This window comes from Bos indicus, chromosome 5, assembly GCF_029378745.1.
Source record: "Bos indicus isolate NIAB-ARS_2022 breed Sahiwal x Tharparkar chromosome 5, NIAB-ARS_B.indTharparkar_mat_pri_1.0, whole genome shotgun sequence".
Taxonomy (NCBI): Eukaryota; Metazoa; Chordata; class Mammalia; order Artiodactyla; family Bovidae; genus Bos; species Bos indicus.
The window spans coordinates 83,251,842-83,277,771 of record NC_091764.1 but is presented as its reverse complement, the minus strand read 5'-3'; the positions used below and the strand labels follow the sequence as shown (position 1 = coordinate 83,277,771).

Below are 25,930 nucleotides of genomic sequence, written 5' to 3'. Positions count from 1 at the left end.
AATAACTAGCCCCAGTGAAAATAGAAATGATTCAGGGAATCACACACAAAAAAAACATTCAAATAATTATAGTTATTGTCCTCAGAAAATGTGAGCACACACCACATTCAAAAAAATAGAAAATAAAAATAAAGCAATCTTGGAAATTAAAATGATTGTATAGATTGTACAAAAGAAATTTCAAAATTGGCTGTAAAAGAAAGGAATAAGGACCCCCTGGTGGCTCAGGTGGTAAAGAATCCACCTGCAGTGCAGGAGACCCAGGTTTGATCCTTGGGTTGGAAAGATTCCCTAGAGAATGGAATGGCTATCCACTCCAATATTCTTGCCTGGAGAATTCCATGGACACAGTAGCCTGGCATGCTACAGTCCATGGCATTGCAAAAAGTCAGACACGACGGAGCAACTAAATAACACTTTGATAACTGGGAAAGTGAAGGAATTTTCCACAATACAAAGCATAAAAGAGTCAAAGGGACAATATACAGAAGATGAAAAGATAGAAATACTTTGTAAAAAAAACAATACATCTAGAATTACTGTGGTGCTAATGGAGTATCTGTTATCTAGAAAATTCACTCATGTGAAAAGACTTGAAGACTCATAATATAGATGAAGTATTATAATAGACCATATTTTAAATAAACTGTGTGAGTGTTAGTCGCTCAGTCGTGTCCGACTGTTTTGCGACCCCCTGGACTGTGGCCCACCAGGCTCCTTGGTCCATGGGATTCTCCAGACAAGAATACTGGAGTGGGTTGCCATTTCCTTCTCCATTAAATAAAATAACTATGCATAAAAATGAGTCCAAGGGAAACTAAAACAGAGAAAAAATGAAGTAGGGAGGGTCACCCAGGAAGTCAAATATCTAATAAGTGTAAGCTCCAGAAAGAAACATCCAAGACAATGGAAGAGAAAAAATGATTAAGAAAATACAGAAGACAATTAATTACTTTGAGTTGAAAAAAATGCAAGTCTTAACTGAAACGGTCTACTGTGTGTGTTAAATAGGATTAAATAAGCATATTGTTCATATCCTAATCAACATGTATAATGCTATTATCGGTTGAATTGTGTCTGCCAGAAAATATGTGTTGAAGTGCTAATCCCAAGTACTTGGAAAGGTGACCATACTGGGAAATAGGGTCTTTGCAGATGGAATCAAGTTAAGTTGACGCCCGATAAGGGTGGGCTTGTGTCCTCATAAGAAGGGGAGAAGTAAAACAGAGCTAGACACCATGTGAAGACGGAGGGAGACTAGATTTATGCATTTCCAAGCCAGGAACACCAAGGGCTACCAGCTGGACCACAGGCTACGAGAAGGGCATGAACAGATCCTTCCCTAAAGTCTTCAGAGAGAGTATGGCACTGCTGACACCTTGATTTCTGCCTTTTACCCAGCACTGGGAGACAATACATTTCTGTTGTTTTAAGGCTCCTCGGTGTGGTCATTTATTCGGCTCCCCTATGAAATCACTGTAAATGCCAATAGCAGAAAGAAAACTGCAAGAATTTTCAGAGAGAAAAGAGGGTTTCTACAGAAATTCAGACTGGCATCAGACTTTTCATCATCAATACTGGATGCTAGAAGTCAGTAGAATAATATTTTTATAGACAGACTGCTGAGCAAACCAATTAGTAGCTGCCACTGGGAAAAGAGAAGTGGGGAAAGGCAGGGTAGAGCAGAGGATTATATGTACCTGCAGTTAAGAGGTACAAACGACTGTGTAGAAAATAAATAAGCTACAAGGCTATACTGTAAACACAAGGAATATAAGCCCATATTGTATGATGATATAAATGGAGTCTAGTCTACAAGAATACTGAATCATTATTTGTACACCTGAAACCAAAACAATATTGTAAATCAAATATACTTCAATTTTAAAAGTGATAAAGAGGCAAAAAAAGACCAATGGATAAAACCAGATTTTTTTAGGTGTTTATAAACCATCTAAACTAAAAATCAACAGTGATGCCTAAATAAAAACATTTCAGAACAAGCAAGGCTCATAAATTTTTCTATTCAGAAAAAAACTGATTTTTAAACATTATCAACCTATAAGAGATTTCATTGTATTTCAGAATAGAATACAATCATCACAAGTCATAACAATGCAAACCAGTCATCTATAAAGCAATCATTGGAACACAAAGTGGGAAAGAAAAGGTGAAAATTGAAGATGTGTTAATTTCCTGATTTTTCACAGTGTGAAGATAAAGACATTATTTAGACCTGTTATTCAAGGGACAGGGATAAAAAGATATTCTTTAAAGTTATAATGATAGTCACTAGAAGATTTCTTTAATTAATGGAAATAGGAGGGAAGGAATAAAAAGAAATGAGAGTGAGTGAGAATGAGAGGATCTGGCTTGCTTCATATAATGGAAGGAAAGTAACGGCAGTGGCAGTGCTATTCCTGTTGGTGAAAATTTTGTGATGCTCAGAGATACTTAAAAACTTCTTTGAAAATATATAATTTTAGCTGCCAACACAAAAAGTTCCCAATTTAGACAGGAGCTCGAGCTAAAGTTTTAAGGAAACAACAACAGCTCTAAGCCAACCCTAAATGATCAATTGTACCACTGTCCAAATTTCCCAAGTGAATATTTTCCTAATATTCCTTATAAATTTCCCTTTTCCACAGCATACAATGTCTCTGCTTCTGTCCATCACATACAGCAAAGCAAATGCACTCTAGTCCCATCTGAAGGACCAACAGCCTCAAAATTGCTGCACATATTTTTTAAATACTTAATTTTTACTTGACTGACTCACCCATAATGACTGCTTCACACATATGCTGGGTTTGCTCTAAACATTCAAAAGTCAAACAGAAGGCAATATTCCTTATATGTTATTTTCTAAGCAACAGAAAATAAGAAAAATTATAGAACTTAAAGTGTTAGTTGCTCAGTCGTGTCTTGACTCTTTGCAAGCCCATGGACTGTAGCCTGCCAGGCTCCTCTGTCCATGGTTAATACATACTTTTGAACTGCTGTGCTGGAAAAGACTCTTGAGAGCCCCTCGGGCAGCAAGGAGATCAAACCAGTCAATCCTAAAGAAAATCCACCCTGAATATTCATTGGAAGGACTGATGCTGAAGCTTTAACACTTTTGCCACCTGATGTGAAGAGTCACCTCACTGGAAAAAGACTCTGATGCTGGGAAAAATTGAGGGCAGGAGGAAAAAGAGGCGACAGAGGATGAGATGGTTGGATGGCCTCACTGACTCAATGGGCACTAGTTTGCACAAACTCCGGGAGATAGTGAAGGACAGGGAAGCCTGGCGTGCTGCAGTAGGGGACACAAAGAGTCAGACGCAACTTAGCAGCTGAACAAAAACAACATAAAACTTAAAACTGCTCAAAACATATTGCAACCCAGTTTTCACAATTGTTTAAACAAAGGGGATAGATTTACCTCCCCTTTAGTAACCAGATATGTTAGATACAACTGACCGTCAAGTGAGTGTGTGCTGCTATGAATACAACTTACACGAAGATGTACCTAAGAAGTATTTTTCTAATGACACCAGTGAAGATGTAATCCAACGGTATATGAGTGTATGCTACATTGGTTCAGTCGTGTCTGACTCTTTGCAACCCTATGGACTGTAGCCCGCCAGGCTCCTCTGTTCATGGGATTCTCCAGGTAAGAATCCTGGAGTGGGTTGCTGTGCCCTCGTTCAGGATATCTTCCCAATCCAGGGATCGAACCCGCATCTCTTCCGTCTCCTGCACTGGCAGGCAGGTTCTTTACCACCAGTGCCACCCCAGCATATGAAGCCCCCGTATCAGTGTGGTCAAGAAAATCTCATCCCTACCCCTCCTCATACATCCCATGAGCTGCTACCACTATTCCACTATGGCCAGCAGCAAGGAGACACCACTGTCCCAAACTTTGTTGAAAGGGTGTTTCTGTCCCCCAAACTGAACCACTCTAGCTGGTTTTTTTTAGTCTTCTGTCTTGCCACAAATTGCACAATACACATTAACTGGCTAAAATAAACCCTACTTTCCCATGCCCAGAGGTAAACTCTAGTCAAATGCTAAATCACAATTTCTAAGCAATAAAAGAAAATCAATTAAGCAACTGGGGAAAGGAGAATTTGAGTTAAATAAGTGAGCTGTGTAGATAATGATAAAACTTTTTCAAGCAATTGTAAAATGTTAATACCTTTAAGACGTGGCCTAAAATAGATTCTCGGCACTGTCAAAATATTACAAAAGATTAAGTTGAAAGAAAAAGTGACAATGCTAATTTAGTTTTCTATATATAGTTTAACAATTAAAGCAGAAATTTGTGGCTAGGAAAAGAAAGGAATTAATTCATGATCTCACTTTACAAGAACATTAATAACTACAATAATATTTTTCTCATGTAACCAAAAATATGATCCACATTTAACTTCCATTTATTAAGGTAGAAAACATTCTGATATAAATATCAGAATGTGAATTGAAATGTGAATTGAAATGTGAACTAGGATGTATTTTGGGGGTTAATGGTTTCTACACCTCCTATCTTCAATCAGAAAAAACTAATGAATTACCAACAGCCAATCATTCTTTCAGCATGTGTCATTAACTCCAACTGTGCTTTAGTGGTCATATAAAAGTTTAAAGTATTTAAAAAATAAATGTTCCTATTTCACCCTAAGCTAGAATGCAACTAAGATACTATCTCATTAAGGGTATTTTGTCAGAGAATAAGCATATGGAGTTCTTTAAAATCAAATAAGAGAGAAGATGGGTTGCTATTAACAATTTATCTCTTACAGTGTTCTGCCCAGAGATGGCTAGTTCTCTAAAATGCATTATCTTTATTTATAGGTATTGTGATTACTGGGCTAACTGACTAATTAGGCTTACAAATCCTGAAAATTCTCTAGATATGACAAAATTACTTTAAGATGTAATTGAAATCTATTTTTAATTATTATTCATTAAATATTGCATAGTCTGTGATATTTTTATATTAGACCAAATTACTGGTGGCAAATGGCAAATGAAAATCTCTGAGAATACACGTATTACAGTGATAAGTGCGACAGGAAAAAAATGTTTAGATAGATAAACTGACAGGTTGGGGAAAAACGCAACAGAAAGCGTAAGCATTTATTAATAACACTTGGTTTGTTGTCAAGCACCCCTGTACAGGCTCAGAAAAATAAGAATGGCTAGTGCACAAGAAAGATAAGTGAGCAGAGTGGTACCTTTTCTGAATTAGGTCGAAATATCCAGGATAAATCACCACTGAAACACTAGCATTCTTAAATATGAAGAACACTAAATACACAAATTGTATCTTTCCTGTTTGGTACTCAATCTACACTTAACTGACCCCTCAATTAAATAAAATTTTATTACAAGTATTGGAGTGGAGAAGACAATGGCAACCCACTGCAGTACTCTTGCCTGGAAAATCCCATGGACGGAGGAGCCTGGTAGGCTGCAGTCCATGGCGTAGCTAAGAGTCGGACACCACTGAGCGTCTTCACTTTCACTTTTCACTTTCATGCATGGGAGAAGGAAATGGCAAACCACTCTGGTATTCTTGCCTGGAGAATCCCAGTGACAGAGGAGCCTGGTGGGCTGCCATCTTTAGGGTCGAACAGAGTCAGACACGACTGAGGCGACTTAGCAGCAGCAGCAGCAACACTGGAGAGGATGTGGAGAAAAAGGAACCCTTGTGCACTATTGGTGGGCATATAAATTTGATGAAGGGGAAAACAGTGTGGAGGTTCCTCCAAAAATTAAAAATAGAACTGCCATGATCCACATATTCTACTTCCAGGTATTTATCCAAAGAAAATGAAAACATTAACCCCCAAAGGTATATACACCCCTGTGTTCACCACAGCATTATTTACAACAGCCAAGAAATGGGAGCACCCAAAGTGTCTGTCAATGTATGATGCATGGATAAAGAAGATATCACACACACACACACACACAAACTGGAAACCATTCAACCATAAAAAAAGAAGGAAATCTTGCCATTTGGGACAGCATGGATGCATCTGGAGGTTACTGTGCTAAGTGAAATAAATCAGAGAGAAACACAAATACCACACGATTTCACTTACATGTGGAAGCTAAAAAACAAAGCAAATGAACACACAAATCAAAACAAAACTCACAGATACAGAGAACAGCTCAGAGGAGAAGGGGCTTAGGAAGTGCGCGTAGAGTCAAGGCAGTCCAAACACATGCTGAAGGATGGAAACTATACTTATTGTGGTGATCACTTCATCGTGTGTAAAAATATCAAATTATTGTGTTCTAAGCCTGAAACTAGTGTACTGTTATATACCAATTTTACCTAAATGAAAAAAGAATATATAATTTTATGGGTTATGTAAGAACTAGTATTGGCACACACACCTGACTATTCATCTGGAAAAAATTAAGTTGATTTCACATCCTCTATCTTACAACTAAATATATTCCAGATAACTCAAAATTGTTAACAGCCACACCAAAAAACAAACAGACCAGGCAAACTAAAACCATGAACATTCTCAATGGGAATTAAAAACAACCTCTTAGGCTTATCAAGGCCATTCCGGAAGATGAAACAAAACCTAAAAAGCCTACAAGAAAGTAATGTCTACATGCCCCCAAAAATTCAAATGACAAATGAAAAACTGAGAAAAAAAATATTGGCTACTTTCAGGCAAAGAGCTCATTTTTTTTTTTCAGGAAAAAAACAAACAAACAAACAAAAAACTTAAAAAGAGTAAATAAAAAGTGACAGTTCACAGAAAAGGAAATACCAGTGACTCAATCACATGGAAAGGTTTTTTTTTCCCTTACTTGTAAGAAGAGAGACACAAATTAAATCTATATGGATACTTTTAGTTAAAAGATTTGCAAAGATCTAAGAATCCAAAGCACACCATATTATCAAGGAGATAAATTATCTCCTGCATTGTTTGTGGCATATAAATTGAACAATCTCTACAGACTACAGTATCTGTCAAAAGTAGAATATCCAGAAATTCTACCCCTAGGTATTTATCTTATTCTTCCTCATGAGTAAAATGATTGGAAACAACATAAATAATAATGGGGTTAAATAAATTAGAATATAGGCACACAATAGGATATTATGCAGCCAATGACAAGAGTAGAATATTCATTCATTTGTATTCACTCAGGTATTTTATTCATATAATAAATATTCATCGATCTACCATGCTCTAGCCAGTGTCAGATTCTCGAACTTTGTAACAGATAAAGCACTTAGCTTTGTTTTTTACTGAAGTATGATTGCTTTACAATGTTGCATTAGTTTCTGCTGTACAAGGAAATAAATCAGCTATATGTAGACAGGTATCATCTCCCTCTCGCACCTCCCTCCTACTCTACCCCATCCCACTTGTCTAGTTTTATTCTGCTTTGTGATTCCTGTACATGTAACATTTACCCTCAATGTACTAGAAATTCACTGAGGTCAAGAAATACGGTTTCTCAGACTGCATATCCCTAACAACTAGAGTAATGTTTTTCAGATAAAGAGGGCTTATTAGCTGAATTAATAAATATGTGAAAAAACGTATAAAATTTGTCCTAGCTTCTCCATCAGATTTAATTTTTTAAGTAATAATGGAGTTTTAAAATTTCCATTATTACTTTAAAACCATAATTATAGAGATACATCATGTCAAATGCTTTATACAATCAGTCATAACATCTAGAGAGATGAAAATAGACACATTGATTTAAGAGAGACTGAATTTCTCTTCTCAAAGGGTTAATGTTTTATACACATTCAAATTTTGGGGGCACAACTGGCTTGAAGATTGATGTTCATTATTAAAACCATTTGTAAAAGATATTTTGCAAAATTTCCATTTGGAAAAATGATTATATTTTTAACAAAGTACCCAATATTAATGCCCTCAAATCATTTGAAGCTTATGAAACACATGGAACAAAATTCTTTTTTGAAAGAAATAAAATGGGAGTGATCCTTGGATGCTTTTTTCTCAAAGTACTTCTAACATGTGCTATTGTATTTTATACAAATGAATAAATTGAAGAACAGTAACTGACTAATGAAATTAACATCCTGATCAATATTTTATACTTTAAAGGTATGATACAATGTTATTCACACTGATTTCTGATAGCAGAGCATCACAAATGCCTGCTAGTATGTCAGTCTAGAAGGGGTTCACACCTGCCTGTGTGACCAAACAAGCTACCTAACCTTGCTAACCTCAAGACCTCATCTTTAAAATGGGCCTATGGATTATGTCTACATCACAGGGTTTACCACACTGTCTAAAACTAATAACAAGGCTTCCCAGGTGGCTCAGTGGTAAAGAATCTGCCTGCCAAAGCAAGGAGCTGCAGGAGACGCAGGTTTGATCCCTGGATTGGGAAGATCCCCTGGGGAAAGAAATGGCAACTCACTCCAGTATTCTTGCTTGGGAAATCTCACGGACGGAGGAGCCTGGTGGATTACAGTTCATGGGGTCACAAAGAGTCAGACACAACTGAGTTTACTGATCATATACACACGCAATAACACTAATCAATGCTCCCCGCTCCCAGTAAGGTAAGTTCTGACCTAGTAAATGCTTTTCCTGTTTTTACTACCTTTTATATCTAATGTATAAATATGAAAGAGAATGAAATATTTTTGATGATAGATGAGTTCAGCCAACATACTTGAGAGCACTTTACAAATGACAAAAAGTTATGTAAATATAACTAGAATAGACAATATAATAACTATCTGCATTTATAAGAATGTGTTTACCAGTTTGTAAATGCACTGAAATTTTGCTTTAAAAAAATTAGGTATTCTCTTTGACTTTGTAACATTTTTCTTAAATACATATATTCTTTGTTTTCTTTAATATAAATTCATATATATTTCAATTGTAATAAATGCCACCTTAAAGAGGTGTTGAAACACAAAAATGACTTTGCACCTGAGCTATAACATGTTAGACAGATCCCTGCCTGGTGAGCCAAACTGCCATAGTCCTAGTTTGTATGTTGAGGTTTCCTAAGAAAGGACTCTGGAGCAATCTGGAACAGCATCAACTTCATACTCAGAGAAACTTGGATTTCAAATCCAGCTCTACTTATTAATCAGGTAAGTTATTTAACCTTTCTATGCCTAAAGTTCACCATCTGCAAAAATATCTAGCTCATGGATTACTGTCAGTCAACAACATTCAAAAACCAGCTATGTCAGAACCAGGCACATTTAAGCAGAAGCAATCAGTGAATAAAGCAAAATCCCTGATGTTGTAGTTTATATTCTAAAGGGAGAAGCAGACAACAAAGAGGTAAACAAACAAACAAGGTGCTTCCAAACAGTGGTAAGGGCTAAGACGAAAATGAAACAGCAAGACAGGACGAGGGGTAGGAAGAAGCTGGAAAACTACATATGGAAAACTATATCTGGAACACTTCACTGAGCATTTAACGTTTGGACATGTCATTATATGGGAGAGAAGGATTCAAATAACGGGAATAGTACACGCAAAAGCCCTGGGATAAGAAAAAGGTTTACAGATGAGAAACGGAATGTAGGCCAGTGTGGGTGGATCAGAGATGGGGGTAGGGAAATGAGGGAAAGTAGTAGTAGATGGAACTCAGATGATGAAGGTCTTTCTAGGTCATGACAAGGAACAGGAACTTTTAGTGCAATGGAAAGTTTTACATAAATGACTGATATGACTTGATTTACATTTTAAGATCACTATAACTACTATATAGAGAATGGGTTATAGCGAGACTCAGGTAGAGGTAGGGTATTCAGTAATGAGACTCTTCTGTAATCCATGTCATATCATGGTGCATTTGACAAGAGTGTCTGACAAGAGAACAAAAAAACTGATGGATTTTGGAAGTGGAACCAATAGAACCTACTACTGTATTTAACAGAAGTGACAAAAGGGAAGAGTCACATGTGACTCCTAAGGTTTTAAAAATGTACTAACTGTAAATAGTTATTCTTTGAAGTGGGACAAAAATCTGCCTCTTAGGGAGTTTCCTGACAGTCCAATGGTAAGGACTTGGTGCTTCCAATGATTAGGACTTGGTGCTCCCACTGCCAAGGTTCAATCCCTGGTCAGGGAACTGAGATCCCATAAGTTGTGTGGCATGATCAAAAAAAAGAAAAAAAAATTTTTTTAATCTGCTTCTTGCAGTTGCCATATATTAATTATAATCTATTCCTGGGAACCTGTAAACAAAATCCATTCACACCTTCAAGTGTTGCAAGATAAGACTTCTTTTTTATTTGCCTAAATATTTCAAATGTTTTCAAACACTGTTAGGGGAAGCACACTGACTGAAACCACCCATCCAGGCCAGGCACCATAGTAACCATTTGCATGCGTTGTTTTACAACAGGAGGTCCTGGTAAGGAACATGGAACTAAAAAGCCACCACCAACCGGAAGAGTTTGGGAAAGGTCAAAAGGAGACACTGCCTGTGCAACCACCTCCCAGCATCCTTCTCACTGGCATCCTTCTTGGCTGAACAAGGTGTGCACCACCAGGAAGGACTCTGAGTCAGAATGATTGGCTGAAGACAACCTGGAAACTAACCCCATCACCATAAAACTGCGAGCCACGAGCCACATGGCTGAGCAGTTCTTCTGGTTTCCCTTACCCTACTGCTCTCCATCTGGGCACCCTTTCCCAATAAAATCTCTTGCTTTGTCAGCACATTTGTCTCCTCGGACAATTCATTTCAAGTGTTAGACAAGAGCCCAGTTTCGGGCCCAGAAAGGGGTCCCCCTTCCTGCAACATCATTACATAAGTAAGGGAAGTTTAGATCCCTTTAGTACCACAGATGCTTACTTCTGAATGCTTTCATTTTGATGATGTGTTTTTCCATGAAGCATATCCACCAACAAACAAAAAAAAAAGATGCGGTCGACCCAGCACTCATTGGAAAAGACCCTGATGCTGGGAAAGATCAAAGGCAGGAGGAGAAGAGAATGAAAGAGGATGAGATGGTTGGATGGCATCATCAACTCAACAGACGTGAGTTTGAGGAAGCTCCGGGAGACAATGAAGGACAGGGAAGCCTGGCATGCTGTAGTCCATGGGCTTGCACTGAGTTGGACATGACTTGGTGACTGAACAACAAAAACCCATCACAAAGCAGAATTTGCTTTTTACTTTTTCATCTTAGACAATAGCTTTTATTAATGTATTTTTCACAGACATTTCATAGTTGTTGTCCCTCAAAATCTAGTAGATTAATACTTAGCGATGGTGTAAGCTAGGATAAAGTTAAGACTGTAAGAAAAGTATAAATGGTCAAATGGGGATGAGTTCAGATCCGGACCTGTAAGTCAGAAATGGCTTTAATGGAGGAATTTGAACAATAAAAATTTTCAAGTAATGGAAAAGATACTGACAACTGGCAATGGTGGAAACTGGAGAGAAAAAGAGACTTATTATGTGAGAAATATCTGGGGCAGGATATCCAGTTCTCTGTGTGGGGGTGAGAAGCAGTAAGCAACAAGTCAAAAGAGGAGGCAGGGCTGTGCTGGCAAGGCCACAAATGTGCAAAGAGGAATCCATCCTAGTTTATTGGACAAAGGGATGCTGCTGAAGGCTGAGAATTTTGTTGTTGACATTTTTAAAACAACAGAATTTCACATCAAGATTATTCTGGTAGCATATTTTTTTAAGCAAGGAAAGAACACAGAATGCCTATATGGTCCAAAAAGGATGCAAAGAGGGGTCAAACTAGGCCATTATGGAGTAGGAGAAGGGGATAAATGCAGACAGACAGTTTCCTAACTGTTCAGTTGGAAACAACAAATGAGGAAGTGGAAGGAAATATGCTCGCCATTTGCAGTGCCGTGGATGAACCTAGAAATTATCATACTAAGTGAAGTGAGTCAGACAGGGAAAGACAAATATCATATGATATCACTTATATGTGAAATTCTAGAAAATGATGTAAATGAACTTCTTAACAAAACAAAAACAGACTCACAGACACAGAAAAAAAAAATTAATGGTTCTCCCAACAGATCACAGAAGAAATCAAAAAGGAAATCAAAATACGCATAGAAACAAATGAAAACAACCCAAAACCTACGGGATTCAATTCAGTAAAAGCAGTGGTAAAAGGAAGGATCACAGCAATACAAGTTTACCTCAAGAAACAAGAAAAACATCAAATAACCTAACTTTACACCTAAAGCAACTAGAATAAGAAGAAATTAAGAATCCCAAAGTTAGTAGAAGGAAATAAATCATAAAAAATCAGAGCAGAAATAAATGAAAAAGAAACAGAGGAGACTACAGCAAAATCAACAGAACTAAATGCTGGTTCTTTGAGAAGATTATAAAATAGGCAAACCATTAGCCAGATTCATCATGAAAAAAGGGAGAAGAATCAAATCAATAAAATTAGAAATGAAAATGGAGAAATCATGACAACACGGAAATACAAAGGATCATGAGACTATGAGCAACTATACGCAATAAAATGGACAACTTGGAAGAAATGAACGAATTCTTAGAAAAATACAACCTTCCAAAACCGAACCAGGAAGAAATAGAAAATCTTAACAGACCCATCACAAGCATGGAAATCGAAACTGTAATCAAAAATCTTCCAACAAACAAAAGTCTAGGACCAGATGGATTCACAGGTGAATTCTACCAAAAATTTAGAGAAGAGCTAACACCTATCCTACTCAAACTCTTTCAAAAAATTGCAGAGGAAAGTAAACTCCCAAACTCATTCTATGAGGCCACCATCACCCTAATATCAAAACCAGACAAACATGCCACAAAAAAAGAAAACTGCAGGTCAGTTATCACTGATGAACATAGATGTAAAAATCCTCAACAAAATTCTAGCAAACAGAATCCAACAACATATTAAAAAGATCATACATCATGACCAAGTGGGCTTTATCCCAGGGATGCAAGGAGAACAGACTTCTGGACTCTGTGGGAGAAGCTGAGGGTGGGATGATTTGAGAGAATAGCACTGAAACATGTATATTACTATGACCAGTCTAACTTCGAAGCATGAAACAGGGCACTCAAAGCTGGTGCACTGGGACAACCCAGAGGGTTGGGATGTGGGGGGGGCGGAGGGGAGGTTCGGGACGAGGGGACACATATACACCCATGGCTGATTCATGTCAATGTATGGCAAAAGCCACTACAATACCGTAATCAGCCTACAATTAAAACAAATAAATTTTTAAAAATAAATAAAGATAATATATTTTTTAAAAAAGAAAACAAATTAATGGTCATAAAGGAGAAAAGTGGCAGGGGCAGGGGGAGTGATAAACTAGGGAGTTTGGGATTAACATATACATACTACTGCACATAAAACCTTAATAGATAACCAAAGATTCTACTATATAGCACAAGGAACTGTATTCAATAAATTGCAATAACCTATAATGGAAAAGAACCTGAAAAAGTGTGTCTGTGTGTGTGCGTGCACAACCGAACCACTTGGCTGGGCACCTGAAACACTGCAAATCAAGTATATTTCAATTTTTAAAAAAAACATGCTTTCACACAAAGATAAAACTGAGATTTTATACCAAAGCATCCTTCCAAACCTACTTTGATTATTGACTTAAGATATTTTTTGGACTTCCTTTCACATGTGTCTCTATAGCATACAAAAAGAGACTAAAATTTCCTGTTAAATCATAAAGAGTAAAGGAAATGGTAGAAAAAGAAGTCCTGTAACATAGAAATAAATTCTATTCTTAAACTGTAGAGTTTCAGTGACTGTTTTAAACTTCCAAAGTTGTGCCACCCTGCTCTGCAGGAACTGGCCTGACTACATGGGGAACAACACTAGAATTGCAACTCAGATGGAAAATACAGCATGGCATCTCACTTGTGGCTCAGAGCTCTTCATCTCTCAATTTGTAAGTGGTATGAACAGCATACCCTCCATGCCCCATGTTTTCCCCCATTGTATTTGCTGAATATCAATGCTTAGGGAAGAAGAGGAGGAGACAAAAAGGAAGTGAAAAAAAAGGGGGGGAGGAGAAAGAGGAAAGGGGAGAGAAGAAGCAGGAAGATGAGGAGGAAAAAGGGAGACTGCCTTAAAATGTAAAATACAGAAATATACCCAGCAAAGACAATGCAAAAAAAAATTCCTTTGTAAAAACAAATCATCATATTTCTTTGCCTTTCCTTTAGATTATCTTTTGATGGTTAGTATATTTCCCAGCTGACTGGGTCAAAATGAAAATGCTTTTAATATTGTTTTATTACAATTTGAGATCTATTATTAAAAACTCACAAGTTACAGGAAAGCATGGACAATAGAACCATTCTACCCCCAAGCAATAACCTGTGTTAATACTTTATTTATATCCTGCTGGACCCTTTGCCCTGTGCATCTTTTCAAAACAAAATTTAGGTTCTCTTTTGTGTTCTTTACTTTTGACAGTACGTAGGATAGCCTGGGCTTCACTGTGGCTCAGATGGTAAAGGATCGCCTACATTGCAAGAGACCTGGGTTTGATCCCTGAGTCAGGAAGATCCTCTGGAGAAGAGAACGGCAACCCACTCCAGTATTCTTGCCTGGAGAATTCCAGGGACAGAGGAGCCTGGCGAGCTATAGTCCATGGGGTCACAAAGAGTCAGACATGACTGATAGACTAACCCTTGCACTTTCACGATGGCCTCTTCCTTTTCTTCTGGAACAATTCTGTCCTAGGCCTTCCCTTGTGGCTCAGCTGGTAAAGAATCTGCCTGCAATGTGGGAGACCTGAGTTCAGTCCCTGGGTTGGGAAGATCCCCTAGAGAAGGGAAAGGCTATCCACTCCAGTATTCGGGCCTGGAAAATTCCTTGGACTGTACAGTCCATGGGCTGCAAAGAGTCAGACACGACTGAGCTATTTTCACACACATTCTATCTTAAAACCAGGAGAGGGAGCAGAGCAAAGTCAAGTGCCAATGCTGGGCAAGGAGGCATTAGGGGCTGAGGTGGTCCAGAGTGTTCGAACCCAGAAAGGAGTGGGAGGCATGTGCCTAGGAGGCACCCTGGAACGGAGAATCAGACTTAGGTAAGGAAGCTGTCCACACTGGTGGACAGCCTGGCACGGTGACAAATGTGATAAGGGTATCCGTGCTAACGAGCGACCCAGCACAGAGTCAGAGGCCATGGGCAAGACAGCAATAGCCTGACGGGGGCTGTGGCAACCAGTGGGATGTGAGGAGGAAGCTTCCACAAGAAGGAGGCAGAGGCTAAGCTGTCAGAGGACACAGCCTTGTGGGGTGTGGCCCTGCAGAGGGTGTCTAGGCCCAAGCAGACGGGGTAGAGAGTGTATGCAAAGGAGTCCCATTTGAAAGCAGTAAAATTATAAACTGTGGAGAACTGGCATCCTTACAAGTTGAATTTTATAATCCCCAAATAGTAGTTTTTTATTAAATCTTATAAATTTAACATAATTTAAATAAATCCATTGATTAAATTTAAATAAAATCCATTTGCTAAATTAAAAATTAAGTTAAAATCATTTATTAAAAATTCAAACAAATCATTTATTAAAATCTTTTATAGCCCTCAAAATAGCAATATAATTTTACTCTCATGTTTCTTATTTTGCCTAAAATATTATTTTTATTGTGGTGACATATTTTTTCAAATGTATTCTCTCTTTGGGATATACAGAAGATCTACCAAGTTTAACACTTATTAACAATTTACAATCACCTAGATGAACTCTATTCATCTTTTATTTCTAATAATTTTCAATTGATCCTCTTAGGTTATAAATCCTTTGAATGTATTCAAATAAAATTGGGCCATCATTACATTTTGTCAATATTAAATTACTTAAATCAAATTGCACATGGGGAGAAGAGACTAAAATACTTCAAGTGGCCATTAATTAGTTAAACCATTTATTCATTTATCAAATATTTACTGAGCACATACTATAACCCTGGCCAAGTTAACTAATCTAGATAATTCTGCTTCCCCAGCTGTAAAATGTAAATAAGCCATGAGCCTATTTAAGGATTAAATGAGATAATACATGTAAATTGCTTAGCATGGCAAATGGTGTATGCTGAAATATGTCAGCAGTGATGATGATCAGAATAATGAAATACACTATAAGCTGCCCTTTCCAATGCCTGCAATGCCTGCAGAACCACCATTAGCTGAGAAGAATGATTCAGCTCCTGTTTGTTTTCTGAAGTCCAGTCCAGTCTATATTTCTTTTCCCTCCTCCTTTCTGCCATCTAGAACAGTCCAAATTTACTTCAAAAAAAAAAAAAAAAAAAAAAAGGAGAGAACTCTAAAAAATACTGTCTAGAATGCACTAACCTTCCCTTAAGTGTTATTCTTTGGAATTCCATTTTATCTGTAATTTCTGAAGCCTCCTATAGATAATAGAGGCTCAAATAAATATGGATAGATTTCACACAAAATTAGCAAACTAAAAACCCCTCAAGAGGTCCTACTACAAATATTAATATATTAGGCTACTTAACAGACAGTTCCATAATAAAATCTCAGATAACAAAAACAAACTCATTTGTGTAATATTCTACTGAGCTATATTAAAGCACTATATAAAATATTAATTTAAGGTTAGAAATATAATTTAAAAATAAGTATTTTAAAATATTTAAAATGAAGAAATTTAATAATTATAATCTCCTCCCTAAAAGGATGCGATGTTCAGAATCGTTTGCTCATCTCTGTTCTTCACCTTTATAGAAGTCACACAAGCTACTTTATACTGCCTTTTAGACAAAAGCCTGATTTCTTTTACATAATGTGAAGTAAGTAAAATCTGACACTCCAACTTACCCACTTCAGCCAAAGTTCTGATACAGGACTCCACTGAGGCTTTCTGGGCTGGATTTGGCCAGGTGCAATTATAAATTCTGAAGGCAGACTGGAGCAGCTGAATAAAAACTGGCTGATGTGTCTGAAAACAGAAAGAGGCCAACAGGTCATCAGACCATTAACCCTCCTGATGCGATATCTACTCATTATGAAAACAGGTCCATCAAAATAAAATACAATCTTGTCTTTAAGTTTCAGTGCTATTTAATGAACATCTCATTCAGCAGATATTTATTATGTACTCATTTCATGACAAGAACCACATTAGACACTATAGAAAATTCATTATTTTACCTATATTCTTAATCTGGAAAATATGACATTTCTTGAAGCCAATGATATGAATTTAAGTATACTTTTATAATTTCTGGTTTATTTCCAAGTATAAACAGAACATGGATTAGAAAATGGAAACCCATTCCAGTATTCTTGCCTGGAAAATTACATGGACAGAGTAGCCTATTGGGCACAGTTCATGGGGTCACAGAGAGTCAGACACGACTGAGCAACCAAGCATGCATAAATAGAACAGGTGCTTTGGGTTTATTTGTTTGTTTTATTGATTGTATGTTTAGGTTTCATATGATGAGCAAGTAGAGGAGACAGCAATTTTGACCTACAAAAACAATTTTACATGATTTTAACAGTCCAAAAGTTTTCTCTAAAAAGGTATAACTGAAATAGCATTTTTATAAGAGCAATATACAATCACTGTAGAATATTTGGTAACCAAACAAATGAAAATCACCAATAATCCTAACAAGTAAAGATAATCAGTATCAACATTTTTTTTTGTAGTGTTATTTTTATTTTATTTTTTAAATTTTATTTTATTTTTAATATTTACATAATTGTATTAGTTTTGCCAAATATCAAAATGAATCCACCACAGGTATACATGTGTTCCCCATCCTGAACCCTCCTCCCTCCTCCCTCCCCATACCATCCCTCTGGGTCGTCCCAGTGCACATGTAAAATATCATGTATGAAACGAGTTGCCAGTCCAGGTTCAATGCACAATACTGGATGCTTGGGGCTAGTATCAACATTTTTACAGTAATTACTTACTGAGTTTTTCTATGTATATATGCACATATATTCTTTACACACACAAACCTGGAGGATACTATAATGCAATTTTGTGGCCTATTTCACTTTATACTGCTTTGTGATTATTTTCCTTAGTCATCAATTTTTCTTTTAAACCCTGACTTTTAATTGCGATATAATAAGCCATCTATAGATATACCACAATATATTTAGCTAATCTCCTGCTTGAGGACATTTGAGGTTGACATCAAATTTTAAGTATTTATAAACGAAAGTGAAAGTGTTAGTCACTCAGTCGTGTCATGGACTGTACGCCACCAGGCTCCTCCGTCCATGAAATTCTCCAGACAAGAATAACGGAGTGGGTTGCTATTTCCTTTTCCAGGGAATTTTCCCAAACCATAGATGGAACCCAGGTCTCCCACACTGCAGGCATTTTCTTTTCCATCTGAGCCACCAAAGTAGTTAATTTCCTGCTTGTGAACATTTAAAGTTGACATCAATTTTTAAGTATTATAAATACTTCAGTGCAAATCTTAGTATATAAATCCATGCTAATTCTTTCAGGATTTACTAAATTGGAATTATTGAGTCAAAATGTCTACCCATTTATGGAATCATACCAGTTATTTTGACACATGGTAAAGAGTCAATCAACAGTTGTGAAAGTTCCTATTTTGCTTAGAGCAAAAAGAATTCAGCTTGAAGTTTCATTTATTGAAAATAAAGATTGGGAAACTCAGAAAGGGGTATAACAGTGAATACTATGAAAGAAGACTGATCTTTAGAAGGGTAGAAAAGGACTTTATGCCATATTAAATTTTTTTTCACTCTAATAAGGTACAGAAATTCTGTGTGACAGGATGCTTTTTACTTTTTGGTAATGTTACCTGGAGGCTGGTACTGTTGTCTGAAAAGGGTGAATTAAAGAAGCCGCTCACAATGTTCATTATTGACTCAGTAACACACTTCTCCAAAAAGGTGTCTGCATGCTTCCTGTCTGTGGTTGTGTTGCAAACCTGGAAAGACAAGCCAAACAACTCAGTGTGTTCTTTATAACTCAATATTGGAACCTTCAAAAATCGTCCTGAAATGGTAATTGATAATATTTCTTCTGCTTTTGAAAGTTGCTTTGAATAAAAATATTCCTGCCTAAATCCATTCCAAGTTTATCATCAGTAGTAGCTTCGCCTTTAAGTTTGGTTGTTATTTCACAGACCACCGCCCCTTCTTCCTGATCTGCTTCTCTTTCCTTCTGCACACAGCCTTCTCCCTCCATCCTCAAGCCTGACTTGCTGGAAAATACTTTTCCACTTGATGTGAGGAAAATAAAGAGGAAACAGCCATTATAAGTACAAGATAGTGGTGAAGGTGATTACTGATGGCTCACATCTCTATACATTTTCACCTCTAATAACTGGCCCATATGGGAGGACGCGAACACAGAAAATACCTGGAGAGGAAAACAGAAACATAAGAAAAAGTCAAACCCTTGCCAGCAATTTTGACTTGTTCGTCCACAGATTATCTGGTAAGCTCAGAGGATCTGTGCTCGTGCCTTCTTCTCCGAATCGGCTAAGCGACAAGAGACGATTCTAAAGCAAAGGGAATATCAACAAAGACTGCGGGCTCTGACCTTCATGTGGGAGTAAATGAGGCCAAAGTTGGTTATCCTGCTAAACAAACTGTAAATTTCCAAGCATGTCAGAGTAGACAAATTGCAAAAGCTAAGATACACAATTGAAACTAAATGAGTTGGGTGGTAGGAAAAAAAATGGAGTTAAAAAAATAAAAAGAAGTGAGCAAGGGAACATAGGCTGTGAGAAAAGACTCAAGGACGGGGCAGAGAGAACATTTAAATATTCACAAGATTACAATGGGTCAGTATGGTGGCCAGATGTTCCAGATGTTCTTAGACAGTTCCCAATTTTTACATAATTTATTTTTTCAATAAGGTGATTAATCAAAAGAGTAAGGAAATATAATTTAATCAGATAGTCCTTTAATACCCTGCACACAAGTAAAATCACCAAAGAGAAAAACTCCCTTCTCAAACTGTGTGTCCCAGTGTTTTGGTTTGGAAAATAAGTCTTCACTAAAAGGAGAGAGAAGAAAGGGTACAGGGTTTGTTTTGCTACATCACTTTCCCTCCAGTCAGGGCATCTCACTTTTTTTCCATCTATTAAATGACACCTGCCTGACAGGGGTGTTAACAGAACTAAAAGGTTTTCAGTGCGTTCCCAGGTAGCTTAGTGGTAAAGAAATCGCCTGCCAATGCAGGAGACACAAGAGACACGGGTTTAATCCCTAGGTTGGGAAGATCCCCTGGAGGAGGAAATGGCAACCTACTCCAGTATTCTTGCCTGAAGAATCCCATAGACGGAGGCGCCTGGTTGGCCACAGTCCATGGGGTCACAGAGTCGAACACAATCGAGCACACACACACAGTCTCATAGCTATGTAGGGAATGATGCAATTAATGGCAATAAATTATGCTGTTATATCATCTTTTAGTTATTGTTTTAGCACAAAATGCAATGCCTGATAAATACAAAATGATCAATAAATGTTTATGAAATGAATGACCAATTAATTTTTAAATGAAAGAATAATAGAGAATAAGAAAGGATTCATTTTATCTTAGGTTAACTAAGGCTTAGATTTTATTTGTGGAACATCTAACCTTGGATTAAAATTTAATGTGATCACTGAACTAATATAAAATTGATTTTCCCATGATGGATATAAAGTAGGATTTATTTCACTTAATATCTTTACAGCACTGGCTCTTATGGTGATTTTTTCTGATACACAGGATAAAAATACATTAAATCCGGGTAGGTGGTTAAAAATTCCACCATAACCAACCCACGGATGCTTCTTCCTCATCAAGGAAGAACAGCTGACATTTCACCAATTGAATGGGGATATTTGGAGCTACCATAGAATCACATTGCATTATCTGCAGCTGAACATTTGCTAAAGAATCCCCCAGATTTGCTTTAGTCTGTGGACAAATGAAAGGAATCTACTTCTAGATGAAGGCTTTCCTCAAAATCCTGGTTGTGGAAATTCTAGGTTTACAACTGTGTGGAACCTATTTCTCAATTTATTTGGACAAGAAATTCACATAAATCATTCAAGACACTTTTTCTGCCACAGATGAATGCCAACTTTTTCACCTCCAGAGCCTGCATCTTACATTGTGATGTTAAGGGCGGGCAGTCTCTTTCCCATAAAGATTAGAAATAGCTCAAAAAAAAAATCACATTAAATTAATTATATATATAATACATGTGTTTTTAAAGTTTCTGTTTGCAGACATTATTCATATACTATTATTTCCTATCAAATATTCCTATGTACCATCAATATCTAAACACTTATTTCAAAAGGTTATTGCATAGATTCCACTCTAATGCACCATTATGCTTTAATCTGTTTTTGGAGGAAGTTGAAGTGTGTTAATTGCTCAGTTGTGTCTGACTCTTTGCAACCCCATGTACTATTGCTTGCTAGGTTCCTGTGCCCATAGAATTCTCCAGGCAAGAATACTAGAGTGGGTAGACATTCCCGTCTCCAGGGGATCTTCCCAACCTAAGGATCAAACCCAGGCATCTTGCATTACAGGCATATCTTTACTGTCTGAGCCACCAGGGAAGCCCAATCACAGTTTAAATGTCTCCCCAAATCTCTGGTATATATCATTAATTTTTTAATATTTTAATTTAATTCTATAAGAATGATTCTCGATTTGTAATGTGCTTTACACTGGGGAAAAAAATCCACCTTTGTTATCCTTTCCAAGAAAAAAATCCATCTTTTGAAATATCTGTCCTCATCTACTTTCAGATGAATTTTACCTTATATCAGTCAAGTTTCACGGACTATCACTTAGGGACATGAACTATTAAATTAAAACTAAGTATTAGACTAGGAATTAGAACAGTGAACCAAAAAAAGGAAAAGAAAAGTCTATACTCTATTAGAACTCTAATTCTAATCAAGAGATACACCATAAATAAATTAACAAACATATAAGTGGTAAAAATAGAGGAAAAAAATAGGCTCCTGAGAAAAATAAAGAGCAAGTAGTACAGGAAATGCAGCAGGAGGAGTAGGTATAGGGAAGGATTACTATTTTATCTATTAATACATTGCTTGGAGAACTTCTCTGTATAAGGCCACATTTTAACAAAGAACTGAGGAAATAGCCATGGAAGTTTCTGGGGGAAGAGCAAATAAAAATCTGTCTCCACAGACAGACACACAGTAGGCACTTAAAACTGTTGGTTAAACAAATTGATATTAAGTGTAATTTCTAGATATAATTATTTCTGAAACTTCTCCTCTTTTATATATGATGTCCCTTCTCTCTTGTGCTCTAAAAGTGATTGATATCTTTCAAAGATGACAGACTGAGCTAAATAAGTTATCATATATATGCTGGAGCAGCCCTGTCCATAGGATTGTCTGCAATGATAGAAAACTATATCTGGCATGTTCAAGATAGTAACTAGGCATGTGCTTACTGAGCCCTTGAAATGGATTTTTTATTCTATTTTTTTAAGTTTTTATTGAATTTGTTACAATAGTGCTTCTGTTTTATGTTTTTTGGCTTTTGGGCCACAAGGCAGGTGGAATCTTAACTCCCTAACCAGGGATCAAACCCACACCCCCTGTATTGGAAGGCTCAGTCCTGACCACTAGACTGCCAGGAAATTTTTTTTTATTCTATTTTATCTAGCTAAAATTAAAATTTAAATGTGGCAAATTATTAACCTATCAGATAGGGCAGCTCACACCAGTAACATACCTTTGATGATACAGACCAAGGAATACAGATCTTAAAGTCATTTTTTATTCCTCATAGGCAGTAAAAATGTTTTTATAAATATCTGAGGTAATATCTCATATTTATTTTAACTTGCATTCTTTTATTTATGAGGCCAAAACTTTTTCAAACATTTGCTTTTTATACTTCCTTTTCATGTGAGTCATCTGTGCCTACACTCAATTGGCTTTCTTAGAATTTTAAATTCATTTATATTTGGCAAAACTAATACAATATTGTAAAGTTTAAAAATAAAATAAAATTTAAAAATAAAAATAAAAAAAGACAATATATATTGATGTTAAGATAGCAAATGTAGGAGCCCTGTAACAAAATAGAAAAATACAAAGTGGAAAACAAAAACTATCCACAATCCTAAAATCCAGACAAAACCATGGTTAACATCTTGGAATCTTTTCTTCTAATCTTCTTGCTCTGCCCTATATATTTTACATAACTGAAATATTCCTGGGTAATCAGCTTTTTATTCTCCTTCTTATACTCATTACTCAATCATTAGCACTCTCATATCATTAAAAATCTTCAAAAAATAGTCACAGTGACACTATATCTTCAATCTTGCAGATATATCATAATTTGTTGAACCATTTCTCTATTAATTAAATATGTAAACTATTTCCTACTGTATTTTATTATGAAAGTATGTTGAACTTTCTTGACCATAAATCCTTGATATCATTGTTAATTATTTCCTGAGGACAGATTCTTGGAAGGTAAATTACTTGACACATTAAAAAGATATAAAGGCCTTTTTTTTAATGTACTACAAAAATGTGTTTTTAAAAGATAGCATAAATTTACTCTCATCAGCAAGATATGTGAACCAATATTTAGTATTATCCTTTTATCTTTTTATTTTTATACTTTGATAGTTATAAATTCGGAGAAGGCAATGGCAACCCACTCCTGTACTCTTGCCTGGAAAATCCCATGGGCGGAGGAGCCTGGTGGGCCTCAGTCCATGGGGTCGCGAAGAATCGGACATGACTGAGCGACTTCACCTTCACTTTTCACTTTCATACATTGGAGAAGGAAATGGCAACCCACTCCACTGTTCTTTCGTGGAGAATCCCAGGGACAGGGGAGCCTGGTGGGCTGCCGTCTATGGGGTCACACAGAGTCGGACACGACTGAAGCAACTTAGCAGCAGCAGTTATAAACTAGATCTTATTTTCCTTTGTATTTTTTTAAAGTTATTAACAGTTGACTATTTTTTCAGGGATTTACTTGTATGTAACCGAGGAAATGCCTGGATTTGGCCCTTTTTATCATCAGATTGTTCGTATTTTTCTTATCAATACATATATATGTTTTCTGCATAAAGATTATGAGCCTTTTTTTAATGTATGGTAACTTTTTCTATTTTTATGTTCTTTTATTTTTATGATGTTGAGATATATATATATATATATATATATATATATATGTTTTACATTTTCAAATAGGGAAATGCTTTTTTCATAGCTAATTTCAACTACTGCATTTATGCTTAGAAATAACACTCTCATCCAAAGACAGATAAATATACACCTACACATCCAACCATTTTCATCATTTTACATTTATCTATTGCAATTTATACAATTATATGATGTATGGAGAGGAACTAAGTTCATTTCATCCCAAATAGCCAGGTCTTCAAATGTCATTTTGATTTAGTTCAAATCAACAATTTTTATTCAATGCCCTTATTTTATGCCAAGGACGTTCTGTGTACCTGGGATCTATCAGTGAACAACAAAATATATAAAAATCACTAACCTGATGAAGTTTATTATTACTAATTTAATAATCCAGGGGTGGGCAAACTACCATGGGTCAAATCTAGCCATATCTATTCATTTATATTTGTCTGTGGCTCCTTTCCCTTCAGTAATTGTTGTAAGAGTTGTGATAGGAGCCTGAAAAGCTAAAATATTAACTATCCCTCTCTTGACCAAAAATAGTTTGCTAATCACTGAAAATGATGGAAAATTACCCATCACTTCCCTACTAATAGGTGATTACTTATTATATCATAATATCTTATATAAATAAAAATCATTTTCTGGCTATTTATTTAATTCCATTGATATGCCCATTTAATTCTGTGCTAAAACCACACTTTTTTCAGATTCACTTTTTAAATATTTTCAACTTCATATGAGATTCATCTATCCATCCCACAAATATCGGGAGGTCCTGGCAAACTAGTGGTCAGCACTTGATGCTTTCATTGCCCTGGCCAGGTTCAGTCCCTGGCTGAGGAACTGGGATTCCACAAGGTATGCAGTGCAGTCTAAATAAATAATAACACAAATACTGAATATCTATTATGTGTAAGACACTGTTCCAGGTCAGATATGCAGCAGTGAACCAAACAAAATTTCTGTTCTTCTTTTGTTGCAGCAGAAAGAAACACAAATACATTAAAAAAAAAAATCAGGTAAGGATAAGTTGTATAAAGAAAAATGAAGCAGTACTTCCCTGGTGGACCAGTGGTTGAGAATGTGCCTGCCAATACAGAGGACATGGGTCGATCCCTGGTCCAGAAAGATCCCACGTGCCACGGAGCAACTAAACCCGAGAGCTGCAACTACTCAAGCCCCAGCACGTAAAGCAAATGCTCGGCAAGAAGAGAAGCCACCACAATGAGAAGTCTGTGCACCAAAAGTAAGAGTAACCTGCACTCAGTGCAACTAGAGAAAGGCCACTTGCAGCAACAAAGATCCAGTGCAGCCAAAAATATATAGATAAAATTTTTAAGAAGAAAAATTAAGCTCAAGAAGAGGGTACAGAAGGAAGAGATTGTTCCTTAACATCGGGAAGTCAACCAAAGCCTCTCTGAAGACTTTAAGGGAGGGACCTCAAAGAAGTCATGAGGATGGAGCGTACCTGGAAATGAGTACATCCCAGGCAGATGCAGAGATGCTGAGAAGGGAGTGAGTTTGCCATATGTGAGGAGCAGCAAGGAGGCCACCAGAAGCAAAAGAGAGCTAGCCAAGGGGACAAGAGGACAGTGGGAAGCCAGGGTGGGGTTGGGGTGGTCATTGAACAGAGGAGAGTCCAATCATATACTGATTTTACTCTGTGAGGAGTCTGAGCAGAGGAGGAACCTGAACCAATGTTCTTTCTCTTTTTTAATCATTATGGCTGCTGTATAGAGAAAAGATGAAGGGAGGGAGCAAGAG

At 36.7% G+C, this 25,930-nt stretch overlaps 1 protein-coding gene across 2 annotated transcripts in view; it reads right to left on the bottom strand.

Moving 5' to 3' along the window:
• ITPR2 (inositol 1,4,5-trisphosphate receptor type 2) overlaps positions 1–25,930 on the bottom strand; it is a 593,100-nt gene that overhangs the window by 280,667 nt on the left and 286,503 nt on the right. For both annotated transcript variants that reach the window (XM_070788589.1, XM_070788588.1), the window contains exons 33-34: positions 18,796–18,924; positions 16,817–16,937 (exon numbers count right to left, since the gene is read on the bottom strand). In XM_070788589.1, coding sequence (XP_070644690.1) covers positions 16,817–16,937; positions 18,796–18,924 — 250 coding nt within the window. The remainder of the gene's footprint in view (positions 1–16,816; positions 16,938–18,795; positions 18,925–25,930) is intronic.